This window comes from Diceros bicornis, chromosome 31 (genome assembly GCF_020826845.1).
Source record: "Diceros bicornis minor isolate mBicDic1 chromosome 31, mDicBic1.mat.cur, whole genome shotgun sequence".
Taxonomy (NCBI): Eukaryota; Metazoa; Chordata; class Mammalia; order Perissodactyla; family Rhinocerotidae; genus Diceros; species Diceros bicornis.
This window is the reverse complement of record NC_080770.1, coordinates 15,461,464-15,475,599: the sequence shown is the minus strand read 5'-3', so window position 1 is coordinate 15,475,599 and position 14,136 is coordinate 15,461,464. Positions and strand designations below refer to the sequence as shown.

The 14,136-nt window shown below is 36.5% G+C and overlaps 1 protein-coding gene across 1 annotated transcript; it reads left to right on the top strand.

Moving 5' to 3' along the window:
- Window positions 1–3,131: 3,131 nt before the first annotated feature.
- On the top strand, window positions 3,132–6,686 carry LOC131395577 (olfactory receptor 5B2-like). Its single transcript, XM_058527434.1, is given in 3 exon segments — window positions 3,132–3,363; window positions 5,630–5,735; window positions 5,738–6,686. Coding segments are annotated over 2 exon segments (939 nt in total). The 5' UTR covers window positions 3,132–3,363; window positions 5,630–5,656; the 3' UTR covers window positions 6,598–6,686.
- The last annotated feature ends 7,450 nt before the right edge of the window (window positions 6,687–14,136 follow it).

The window sequence follows — 14,136 nt, the reverse complement described above, 5'->3', positions numbered from 1 at the left end:
CAGAATCATTCTGAGAAAAGGTATATTTTGATGGGTTTTGCTTTTTATTTTCTTTCTGGTGTTTCTGTGGAGTGACAGGCTGTTAGGATCCTCTTCCACTTTTCCTGCTTCTCTCTTGTAAAGACGTTGGTTGTTGCATTTGGAGTCCACTGATTAATTCATGATAATCTCTCATGTCCATACCATTAAATTAATAGCAATTGCAAAGACTTTGTTGTATAGGATAACATTACACATTCCTGTCTATACGGTCTGATATTTGGGGGTCATTACTCAATGTACTACAGATTTTTTTCTCATATATCATGATCCAAGTTCATAACACAGGTTGTCTAGGGAGAAGCAGTATTTCTCCAAGACGTCACTCAATAACACAAGCTGATGTAGGCTTCACCATCTATAACATCACCTGCCAGCACATTAATTCTCCTCAGTCACTGTAGCAGAAGAAACAACTGGAGAGATGTACATCTGCTTCAACCCACCCAGAAGTGACAAATGTCACTTCATCTGACAATCCACTGTCTGTCACTAGGCGTGTCTCATTCTAGCTGCAATGGGGCAAGAACATGTAAAACAGCATATGGAATGTTGAGCAACACTATTCTTATGACCTATGCTATATTAATTATTTTATAAATAATAAAATATTTATAATTGGCTCATGGAATTACTGATATGCACTAGACAATGTGCTCAACTTTATATCTACATCAGGTTATAATCTTCTTGAAAGTCCATAAATGTTACATGATATTATTATCTCCCCTTTAAACAGGAAAAGCTGAATTTTGACTAGGTTAAATAATTTTCTTGAGTTTGAAGACAATCAACCTGTGTTCACTGAACAAATTTGTAACCACGACACTTCTCTGCACTGAGAAAGATAGGAAAAGTCTTGGAAGTGTGGAATCACAGGTGACTGTGCAGAGAAAATAATGGATCTATTTTCCTTCTTGGAAAAAAAGCATTCTCAGGCCAGAACTGTCTTGGTAAGGCAAAAAGGTATTTAAATGACAAATACTATCAAGGAAATATCTTGAATTTTCCCTCAGAAAGAGCAAGAAATGAACATTAAAATGAACACATAAAACTAAAATTAAAAATTTAAAACCATTATAATATCAAGTGCTGTTAAAGAGGTGAAGCAATTGTAATACTTTGCTGGTAAAAATGCAAAATGATAGTCAGAAAATGGTTTGGCAGTGTCCACTCAATTGAACATATACTTACCATTTGACCAAGCCATCCAAATCGTAGATATTTACCCAAATGAAATGAAAACCTATGTTCATACAAAAAAATAGTAGGCAAATGTTTAGATAGGCTTTATTATTAATCTCCAGACACTAGAACCAACCCAAATGTCCCTCAACTGGGAGACTGATAAACAACTTATAATACCCATATAAGGAATATTACTCAGCACTAAAAAGAGATATTACTACTGATATGTTATGGACTGAATTTTGTTCCCCAGTATTTATATGTTGAAATTCTAATATAGTAACTAAGAATGTGATCTTCTTTGAAATAGGGTCTTTACAGATGTAATTAGTTAAGATGATGTCATACTGGAGCAGGGTGGGCTCCACTGACCTTAAAGAAATAGACAGCCAGTTGTTTCTCTGATGAAAATGGGTTAATTCAGGGTCAGAAAAGAATTACAACTCAAGGTTTGCAACCATGGCAAGACACCTGAGAGTCCTCCACCAACAAGAGAGGAGAAACTCTTTTATAGAGGGGGAGAGGAAGTTGGGTGGGCTATTGCAAACAGAGTTTGAGGTGCAGTGGCTTTCCACTGGCTGAGTTATGACAGTTTCTCATTGGCTGAGCTTCTTGTCAGTCAAGAAGAGGAAGTCTTTCTTCTTCCTGTTGGGCTCTGTGTAGGGTGTGAGAATGCTCCCTTTTGGCCTCCCAACTCTAATTTAATGAGGTGTCTGTTTATTACTTTGGCAGCTCCTAGTTCAATATGACTGTCTTTATAAAAAGGGAAAATTTGGAGACATGTATACGTACACACAGGGAGAACACTATGTGAAGATGAAGATAGAGATTGGCATAATGCAGCGGAAGTCAAGGAACACCGAAGATTGTCAGCAAACCATCCAGTAGTTAAAAAGAAAAACATGAAACAGAGTCTCTCTTACAGCCTTCAGAAGGAACCAACAGCTTGCCTAAACCTTGATCTCAGACGTCTTGCCTCCAGAAATCTGAGACAATACATTTCCTTTGTTTAAGCCATCTAGTTTATGGTATTTTTGACGGAAGCTCTAGGAAATTAATACAGGTAACAATATGGATGGATCTCAAATGCCCCATGCTACCTGAAAGAAGACAGAGTCAAAGGCTACATCTGCTAGGATTTTATTTAAGGGAAATTCTTGCAAAGGCAAAAAGATACGAACAGAACATAGGTTAGCAATTGCCATGGGCACTGAGCAGCAGAGGAGGTTGACCACAAAGAAGATCGGAGATTTTGTTTAGATGATGGAACTCTTCTACATTGTGATTGTGCTAGTGGTTATGCGGTATAAACTTGACCATGTTGTTAGAACTATACACTAAAAATGGTAGATATTACTGTTTGTAAATTATACTTTAATTAGAAAGTGAGAGAAAAAAGAAATAGTAATAATTAATACACACGTACGTGCACCCTCAACATATCCAGCTAGGTCTCCACAGGCAATTTAACTGCTTTTTCCCTAGGAAAGTGGGATAAAAGGTATAGATATCCTCATAGGAGATATCCTTAGTGAGCTCCATGTCTCTATAATTCCTTCTTGGTTCCCACGATTAGCCTCTAAAATTCCAATGTACTTCAATGTGACATTATTTTGGAAGGATCAGCTGTGTGCTGGCCATCATTTATCCATCTGAATGTTAAGAGTGGTTAGTGTATAGAGCACTTTCCTCCCACCCCCAAATCCTGACCTGAGGCTTTGCTATGAACCCCTAATCATAGCCAGGAGGAACACCTCGAGATGAAAATTATATTGGTTGACTTTAAAATGATAAACCCTCAGCAAGGCGTTTATAGTGTTTCCCTCATTTGCTATTCACAGACACAATTCCTTGAATTATGTGGGAGATATAATTTTATTGTTTATTTTACAGATAAGAAGAAAATAAGAGATCCCTCCAAGGGTACACAGAGAATGCATGGTGAATTCAGTACTTGAACACGCGTTCCTGGCTCTATGTGTCTTCTTCCCCTCATGTCTACTTGCCTTAGAGACTTTGGAAATTCCTGGCCAGTACATCATAGACAGACTCTCTCATGACATGTGTGAATTATTCTATGGCTGAATTTCTGATTTTGGACTCACTATTCAGGATTGACTGCCCCTGCTTTTCCAGGTAAGCTTCTATAATCCATAGACACTTTTAATGAGAAGTGTAATTCATGCAAAAGCAATGGGGCAGCTATACCTCTTATGAGTTATTTAAGCACAGAAATAGATTTTGTGAATATTTTGATACAGCAGTGAGTTGAGGCTATACATAAGTGTCAATACTTCCATCAGTAGGGAGTTTAGTGATGCTTCTGAAACATTATCACACTGCTTTCCTAAAAGAGATAAGTAAAACAAAAATGGATAGATGATTGTCTGACTGAGTAGGCATTAATTTCATCTTATTCACTATCTTTTGATCTCTCAGTGAAGATTAAAAAAAAAGTGTGAAATAAACCCTCTTGAATTAGCAAGATCCATACTTCACTGTAACCTTTTCCTCATAATCCCACTCTTATTATTACTAACACATCTATAAATGCTCACAGTGAGGTGGCTAAAGGCAAAGGCTTTTGATTTGATCACAGCTGGGTTTGAATCTTAAATCTTGAATTTTCCTCACACTGGCTATTAATCGTAGGGCTTTACATAGTTTCTCAAATCATCAGTTCTGTTAATGGTAAAATGGGATTAACAGTACCACTTACTTTATAACATTGTTGTGAGCATTAAATAAAAGATATAATAAAAGACACACATATATATATAAAATACATATAGATTGATTATTGATTGTAGAATGCAGTATATTCTACAAGTGGTTGTGATGTCAAACGTTGGCAAACGTGATGATTTTATGGGCTAGGCATATAAAGTGAAGTTATGAAAGCTGTGACAGGATTAAGGAGGATTTGTAAAACAATAATTAGATGCCCTTCTAAAGGCTTCAAAGTCAAAGAAAAAGATTAATAAACACTGTTACTACACTAGAATAGATTCAAATAAAAAATTTTAAAGCATGTAGTTGGCTAACAAAACAGATCTCTAGCCAACAAACTAGGAACTTTCATCCATTGATCTCTGTGATTCAACTATGGGATAACAGTAATGAGAGAAAGAATGAATTTAAGAAAGAATACCCTTTCAACTCAAGTTAAAATTTGAATTTTAAGGAAGAAATTAAGCAAAAGAATGTCCCACATGAAATGGCTAGAACATCCACTCATGTGGACAGAGAGGGACAGACTGAGAAACACTGGAGACACAGAAAATTTCAGTGGACCAAGTGTGTGAAAAAAAGCAAATTGAAGAGAGAGGCTACAAGACTAAAAAACGCATCAACACTGGATCCTTGCATTTCACCATCCACCTTTCTCAAACAAATACAGAGGCTCTCATCCATCCTAATCCTAATCCTGATCCTCACACAATATCTAACTTTAAGTAGACTGTGCTAAATACTCAGCATTTTACTCATTGTTTTTTATGCACTATCATTTAATTCTTACAATAATACCTTGAGTTAGGTCTCATTACTATTTTCATTTAGTAGTTGAAGAAAATCAGGTTCAGGGGAGTTAGGCTGGGACCAATGACTCCTAGCTAGTGAGTCATAGGGCTGATATGCACCTTACCCCAGAACCCAAGCTTTTTACTCAATGCTATGCCTTCCCCTCAGAACTGCCTCTATGTGCATGCCCCTACTGCTCCCGTTATACCACCACATGCACTATGCATACATTTCTAAGTTACTTCGCTGTCAAATTCCAAACACTGAGTTTAGAACTTTAGACACATAAGGTAATTGTAAATTGAATTAAATTCAATTTGATTTAAATTCAGTTAAGACCGGTAGACTTGGGAATAACTCTGCCTGGGTACAGGGGTTGGCTTTGGCAGTACTAATTTTGTAAACTTAATTTTGTGAACTTACCCAACCTCTATACTTCAATTAATCAGTCTCATAGGATTGTTCAGAGTAAGAGTAATAAATGAATATACATGTAAAATGTCTTGAGCAGTTCCTGCACATGAGCAATATAGATCTAAGCATTTACTAGGCTCAGAAAAACTTAACTGACAGATACAGTCATTCAAGACAATTTATCTTAATCAAGACATTACCTTTTCTACATTTCGGTTTACAAATTTACAAAATTTAAAAGTTGGAAAATGATCCATGAAGATATTTCAGCTTCAAAAGCATCAAACTGTACAGATAATTTGAGCCTTAAACTTTATTGTCTAGTATATACTTTAGACCTGGAGAATCTTGCCAAATAAATTATTCCTATAATGAAAAAAAATACACATATATAAAATATTAAATGAATTTTACCTCAACCTCTTATTTGTTTGTCACTCTGTTCTTTTATTTCTCATTGCTACAGGGCAACCTGTGATTCCCAAATAACATCATGGAGAACAATACAGAAGTGACTGAGTTCATCCTGCTAGGACTAACCAATGTCCCAGAACTGCAGGTGCCCCTCTTTACCATTTCACTCTCATTTATCTCATCAATGTGGTTGGAAACCTGGGGATGATCCTGTTGATTCTCTTGGACTCTCGTCTCCACACTCCCATGTACTTTTTCCTTAGTAACTTGTCTCTGGTGGACATTTGTTACTCTACAGCTGTCACTCCCAAGGTGATGGCTGGGCTCCTTTTAGGAGACAAGGTCGTCTCCTACAATGAGTGTGCTGCTCAGATGTTCTTCTTTGCAGTCTTTGCCACTGTGGAAAGTTACCTCTTGGCCTCAATGGCCTATGATCGCTATGCAGCAATATGTAAACCCTTACATTACACCACCACCATGACAAGTGTGTTTACACAGTTGGCTCTAGGCTCCTATATCTGTGGTTTCCTGAATGCCTGCTTCTATGTTGGAGACATATTCAGTCTTTCTTTCTGCAAGTCCAATATGGTCCATCACTTTTTCTGTGATGTTCCAGCTGTCATGGCCCTCTCTTGCTCTGACAGACGTATTAGTGAGGTGATCTTTGTTGTTCTAGCAAGCTTCAACATCTTTTTTGCTCTCCTTGTAATCTTGATTTCCTACCTGTTTGTATTTGTCACCATCCTAAAAATGCCCTCAGTTGAGGGATACTGGAAGGGTTTATCCACCTGTGCTTCTCACTTCACTGCAGTCTCCATTTTCTATGGGACAGTCATCTTTATGTACTCCCAGCCTGGCTCCAGTCATTCCATGGACACAGACAAAATCGCATCTGTGTTCTATACAATGGTTATCCCCATGCTGAATCCTGTGGTCTACAGCCTCAGGAACAAAGATGTCAAGAGTGCTTTAAAGAAGGTTGTTGAGAAGGCGAAATTGTCTCTAGGACTCACCTCTTAAAGTTTTAGGATCCACAATAACCTAGTTTCATTCCTGTCAGATCTTCTTCATGCATTAACTCATGATTTACGGCCCACACTACATTTAACTTACTGAGGTAATACCCCTTCTTCTTCAGAAGTCTGTATCCTAGAAAAAAGAAATTAATATGTACAGATATATAATATCTGAATGAGGATGACCAGAAGGCATCTTAAAAATTTTTAGATCCTGCTTGTCATACATCTTGTTAATTATATTTGATTTTTTCATATGTTCACATTTTCTATATCACAAACCATTGCAAGTTTATTTGTAAAACAGAGCTCAAAGTCATGAATAGAAGTGTTTGCAAGGATCCTATGTGTGCACATACACACAAGAGTGTGAAATTTGCTAAGGAGGTACTCTTTAGTTAAAGGGATATGGGTAGTTTTTAATAAAAAAGTTAAAATAATTAATTGTGGTAGCAGAATATAAATTTATGTCTAACATTTTTTATTTCTCTAACTAAAAAAAATTTTTCCAAGAATCCACAATAAGAAAAAACATGATACAGATTTTTAATAAAGGTATATTCTTTTTTTTGGCATATTTTTTCAGAGCTATGTAAGTATAGCATCTTGAAGGAGTTAATATTTCTGTCTTCAGTAAGTCATTTGGTAGAAATGTACGATTACATGATAATTTTCAAAAGCAAGAAGACCAGAGTTCAAGAAAAAGGGATCAATTGATAATAAAGGAATTTTTCAATTTTTTTGTGTATGACTACCAACTCTTCAACTTTGTAAAAAAAAATGCACTGAATAACGATAATGTTATTCTTTGTTTCCTCTGGAAATACTATGGAACAGCTATTAACACTCATGCATGGATACTTTAGTTTTAGATGAGCTACATCATGTCTTACTACTCTCCTACTCGTTCACTCCACTTCCATCACTCAGTTCCTTGCTCTTCCTGGACAACTCCAAGAATGCTCCTCCCTCAGGGTCTTTGCACTTGCAGTTGCTAGTGCTCAGAAAGCTCCCTCACTTCCTTCAGGTCTTTACTTAAATATTACCATATCATAGTCACTCCCACCTCAATGGACACTGTTCCCTCCTTGCTTTATTAGTCTTGATCAGTACTGAACTATTGTTATCACTATTATTATTATGAATTTATTTCTTCACCTGTTCATCTATCTCCCTACCTAGAACATACACTACACTAGCGGAGCGACATTGCTTCTTTACTAACAACTTACTCCCCAATACATAAATTATGGCCTGGTTCATACTAATTTCTCAGTAAAAATTTGTTAAATTAATAAATCCATTAATCAATTAAGCCGTTAGTCCAGGAGTCCATATATTTGAACTATTAATCATTTAGTTCATTGGCTATTATATAATTCTTTACAAAATAATGCCAAAGCATTCCATGAGATGTACCTAGTATTTTCTTCTATTTTCTCACTCCCTACTTGCACTCCCCTACTTTTGGAATATTTAATTTTTTGAAAATCACACTATCCAGTGGGTAATATATAACCATCTTAATTTTTTTTATTAGGATTTTCTCATTAAGGGGCAAATAATACATGAAATAAATTCTCTTTAGTCAATCATAAAAAGACAAAACATGTGGGGCCGGCCTGGTGGCGCAAGCGGTTAAGTGCTTGTGCTCCGCTGCGGTGACCCAGGGTTCGCCGGTTCGGATCGCGGGCGCGCACCGACGCACCGCTTGTCAAGCCATGCTGTGGCGGCATATCATATAAAGTGGAGGAAGATAGGCATGGATGTTAGCCCAGGGCCAGTCTTCCTCAGCAAAAAGAGGAATGATTGGCAGATGTTAGCTCAGGGATGATCTTCCTCACACACATACACACAAAAAAGACAAAATATGTGACTATAGTAAGTTTCCGACTTGATTCAATTTTCAAAATTTCTTCATACATATTGATGATGTATTTAACTCCAACAACTCTAAACATCCTTAGAAAATGTAAGCATGATGTTACTTTATGACAATAAACATATCCTACCTCAATATGCTAATATAATATACAATAATTATGTTTTCTATTTTGATCCTCAGATGAATTCCATTTTATACTAAAGCTATCCAAAGGAATTTGCACTCATGAATTCTTTCCCATTTTTATAAAAGTAGAAAGATTCAACATCTCAAGATTTATAAAGCTGTGCTTGAATGCCCTAAGAGGGACATGCTGATATTAGGAAGGACAGTGTGGGGTAAAACAAATACCCCCTTCTGGGCCCAAAGTCTATCAAAATGGTGTTTTCTGCTCCTGGAAATGTTTAGTAATGATAATTTTAAATATATTATTAAATTTTAGAATAATTTTAGATTTCAAAAAATTTTTATGATATTACAGACAAGTCCTGCAGATCTTTTGCCTAGCTTCCCCTATTGTTAGCATCTGACTTTCTTATGACACATCTGTCAAAACTAAGAAACTAACAATGGCACATCACTACTATTTAAACTTCAATAATTTAGTCATATTTTATTACTTTTCAACTAATGTCCTTTTTCTCTTCCAAGATCCAGTCCAGGAAACAACATTGCACAGAGTTGCCGTGTCCCCTTAGTATCCTCTGATCTGTAACAGTTTCTCAGTCTTTATTTTATTTTTTTCATTTCCTTAATAGCTTCAAGAATATTCGTCAGGTACTTTGTGTTTGTTTGATTTTCTTTCTCATGATTAGACAGAGGTTATAGGTTTTGAGGAAGCGTAAGAAGTGCCCTTCTCACCATATCCTATCAGGGGACATATGTGACCAACATGACTTGTCACTGGGGGTGTTAACATTGGTCACCTGACCAAGATATTTTTGCCAGTTTTTTTATTGTAAGTTACTTGTTTTCCATGTTCTATACTCTATTCTTTGTAAGCTAGTCACAAAATCCAGGCCACACTCAAGGTGGCTGGGTAGTACATGTCCCCTCCTGGGGTTGTTGTTAGTGCCCTGGAGTTGAGTTGATCCAACTCCCAGTGTCCCTGTGAACAGTAGAGCAGAATCCTGTGCAGTCTTTTTGCTCCATCCTCTCACCTTCCAGCGCTGTATCAGACAATGCTCCGCTGCTATGCATAGGGTTTTCATGGCCAATTTTTTTCAGAAGTGGGTGACCAAGTCCTTCTTCCTAGTCTGTCTTAGTCTAGAAACTCCGCTGAAACCTGTCCACTGTGGGTGACCCTGCTGGCATTTGAAATACTGGTGGCATAGTTTTCAGCTGCAGAGCAACATGCAGCTGCCACAGTATGAAAACTGACGGAAGGGTTGTGTATTTCTTTGTCTGGGAAATGAACGCTAGGCCAACGCGAACCCTCCTGGGCGAGGAGGTCCTAAATATATTATTTAGACTTCTTCTAAAAGAATTAAATCTCTTCCCTTCACGTTGTTTGTTTGTTTGTTCATCCGTTTTTATCAGCATGGCCTCATTTATTTTTGTTTTACGCTCTGGTTATAATTCAGTACTATATTATTTATTTTTTTGGTCAACTTCTTCCATCTTTGGCCATTGGGACACTTTCAGTTTGACTTGTGTTTCATTTTGATATGCCCCAATCCTCTTGTTTTTGGATTTTGTTGTTTTGCTTTTTTCCTTCTGAAACTACAAGGTGCTCTAGGCTAGTCTTACTTTTTTCCTGTTCCAGCCCTAAATTTAGTTAAGTATTCAGAGTCCTGCTTCCATTTATTAGAGAATGATATTTAAGAGACAAGATCTGGGTATACTCATTGCTACTGGGGGTCACTTCCAGGCCTTCTAAGCAGACAGAGCTAGAAAATATAGGTGTGTATATATGTATCCGTGTTTACACACAAATCTACCAAATCTTTACTTCTTTCTATGTCAATTCATATGTAGAGAGATAGAGAGAGAGAGAGAGCATACTAAACATAATTTTGTATTAAAGTTTCTAATATAATCCATTTTATTTCAGCTCTCTGCCTTACTTATCTGAACAAGTCTTGTTTATTTGTTCAACTCCAGTATGCAAGTAAAGCCATTCCAAAATTATTTACCAGTACCCTTGTGAGCAACAACTTTACCAATTGGAGTACAGTCTTTTTGTAAAGTTCCTTTTATTGTTAGCCTGTGTAGTTGATAGCTTCCAGTCAACACATTTTCCAACATTACTTATGTCAGCCTTTTTTTCCCTCCCCGTTCAGTGGGTTAGATTCTTTTCCAATAGTCTGCATTTTGTCCCGTGGTCCTCCCAACGTCCAGGTTGATTTTTTTTACTTGTAAACATTAAAGTTCACTCTTAGTGAGTAATGTATAGTTCTATAGAATTTGAAAAATACATTCATTCATGTATCTGCTATCCCAATACCATGCAGAATACTTCCATCACTCTATAAATCCCCCTATGTGTCCCTTTATAGACAACAGTTATATCTTCACCTAACGCCTGGATACAACTGACATGTGCGTTCTGTACAGACCCCAGCTCTGTAGAACCACAAACAACCGCAAATAGCTAAAGAAATCTTGAGAAAGAAGAAAAATGCTGGAGACATCATACTTTCTGATTTCAAGTTATATTACAAAGCTAAGGTAGTTGAAATAGTATGATTCTGACATGAAAACAGACACATAGAACAATGGAACAGAATAGAGAGCTCAAAAATAAATCCACACATATACAGTCAACTGACTCTCAACAAAGGTGCCAAGAATAACCAACAGAAAAAGAATCGTTTCTTCAATAAATGTTGTTGAGAAAACTGGATAGCCACATTCAAAGGAATAAAAGTGGATCATTATCTTATACCACATGCAAAAATCAACTCAAAATGGATTATTAAAGACTTAAACATAAGACCTGAAAACACAAAATATCTAGAAGAAAACATAGGAGAAAAGCTCCTTGACATGGTCTTGGCAATAATTTTTTGGATTTGACACCAAAAGCACAGACAACAAAAGTAAAAATAAATAAGACTACATCAAACTACAAAGTTCCTGAACAGCAAAGGAAACAATCAACAAGATAAAAGAGCAATGTATGTGGGCTGGCTGGTGGTGTAGTGGTTATGTGTGCATGCTCTGCTTCTGTGGCCTAGGGTTCGCAGGTTCGGATCCTGGGCATGGACCGACGCACTGCTTGTCAAGCCATGCTGTGGCGGTGTCCCATATAAAGTGGAGGAAGATGGGCATGGATGTTATCCCAAGGCCAGTCTTCCTCAGCAAAAAAAGAGGAGGATTGGCAGTGGATGTTAGCTCAGGTCTAACCTTCCTCACAAAAAAAAGACAACGTTTGGAATGGGAGAACATATTTTCAAGCTATATATCCAATATTTGGTTAGTATCCAAAATATATAAGGAACTCATACAACTCAATAGCAAGAAAAGAAATAACTTAATAAATGAACAAAGGATCTGAATAGACACTTTTCGAAAGAAGACATACAAATGGTGAACAGGTATATGAAAAGATGCTTAACATCACTAATCATCAGGGACATGCAAATCAAAACCACAATGAGTTATCTACCTCATACCTGTTAAGACAGCTATTATCAAATAGTCAAAAGATAACAGTTGTTGTCCATTTATCTATTGTTGGATACTTAGGTTGCTCTCATAGCTTGGCTATTATAAATCATGCTGCAATGAACATAGAGGTACATATGTCTTTTCAAATTAATGTTTTTGTTTTCTTCAGATAAATATCCAGAAGTGGAATTGCTGGATTGTACGGCAGTTCTATTTTTAATTTTTTTGAGGAAACTCCGTACTCTTTTCCATAGTGGGTACACCAATTTACATTCTCACCAACAGCGCACATAGCTTGCCTTTTTTCCACATCCTCACCAACACTTGTTATTTTTTGTCTTTTTGATAATAGCCACACCAACAGGTGTGAGGTGATATTGTGGTTTGGATTTGCATTTCCTTGATGATTAGTGATGTTGAGGATCTTTCCATGTACCTGGTGGCCATTTGTATGTCTTCTTTGGAAAAATGTCTATTTAGGTGGTCTTCCCATTTTTTAATTGGATTTTTTAATATTAAGTTGTATGAGTTCTTTATATATTTTGAACATTAATTCCTTATTGGATAAATCATTTTCCAATATCTTTCCCTATTAAGTAAGTTGCCTTTTCGTTTGCTGATGGTTTCCTTCACTGTAAAAAAGCTTTTTAGTTTGATGTTGTACCATTTATTTATTTTTACTTTTGTTGCCCTTGCCCGAGGAGACAGATCCAAAAAAATATCACTAAGACTTACTCACTTGCTTACAGACAAAGAGCTTACTGCCTGTATAGAAGAGGTTTTATGGTTCCAGGTCTTACAATCATGTCTTTAATCCATTTTGAGTTTACTTTTCCATATGGTATAAGATAGTGGCCCAATTTCATTCTTTTGCATGTAGTTGTCCAATTTTTCCAAAACAATTTATTGAAGAGCCTGTCGTTTCCCCATTGTTTCAGATGAATAAATAGAGAAGATGTGGTGTGTATATATATATATATACTTAACTATATACGAATATAACTATACATATATGTGTATACATATATAAAATGGTATATTACTCAGCCAAAAAAAGAATGAAATCTTGCCATTTGCAACAACATGGCTGGACCTAGAGAGTATTATGCTAAGTGGAATAATTCATACAAAGAAAGGCAAATAGCATAAGACAACTTATATGTGGAATCTAAAAAACCAAACAAACGAAGAAACAAAACAAAACAGAAGCAAACTCATAGATACAAAGGACAAAATGGTGGTCACTAGAGAGGAAGGGGTGGGAGGATGGGCAAAACAGTTGAAGGGGATTAAGAGGTATAAAATAAATAAGTCACGAGGATGTAATGTACACCATAGGGAACATAGTCAATAATATTGTAATAATTTTGTATGGTGACAAATGGATGCTAGACTTGCCATGATGACCATTTCGTAATGCAAATAAATGTCATATCACTATGTTGCTCAGCTGAAACTAATATAATATTATATGTTGTGTATACTTCTAGATGAAAGAACTCACTCAACTCACTCCTACCCAGCATTCAGTCCAACTTCTTGCACAAAAGCTCCTGCCCTCGACAGGAAGCTGACATACGTGAGTAAGATACACTATTCACACTTCAGTACCCACAATAGTGATCAAATTCCATTGTCTTGTGTTTGCCATCTTGTCATAGATGCCTTTCATGATGATTCCCAAGTGACTTTGATGGAGGACATTTCAGAGGTGACTGAATTCATTCTTTACATGACAGTCTTTATTGTTTTCTCATAGGCTGATGTTCACCATTTCCTACCATCATCTATGCCATATGATTGCACAGCTCAAACTTGTAACAGCCCACTTGACTGCATTTATAAAAGAGAGATAATTCTGCTTGAGTGTTTGGGGTCAGCGATGACCATGCAAAGGAAAAAATGGATCCATCCCTCAGTTCTGAAAAAAAAAGAAAAAAAAACCTCCCTAAATATCCACAGACCAGCTCTATAGTGGTAAGACAAATGGGTATTTTGTTTAAAAAAATTCCTGGGGAGATTTCTAGGCTTTAAAGAAAGAATTAG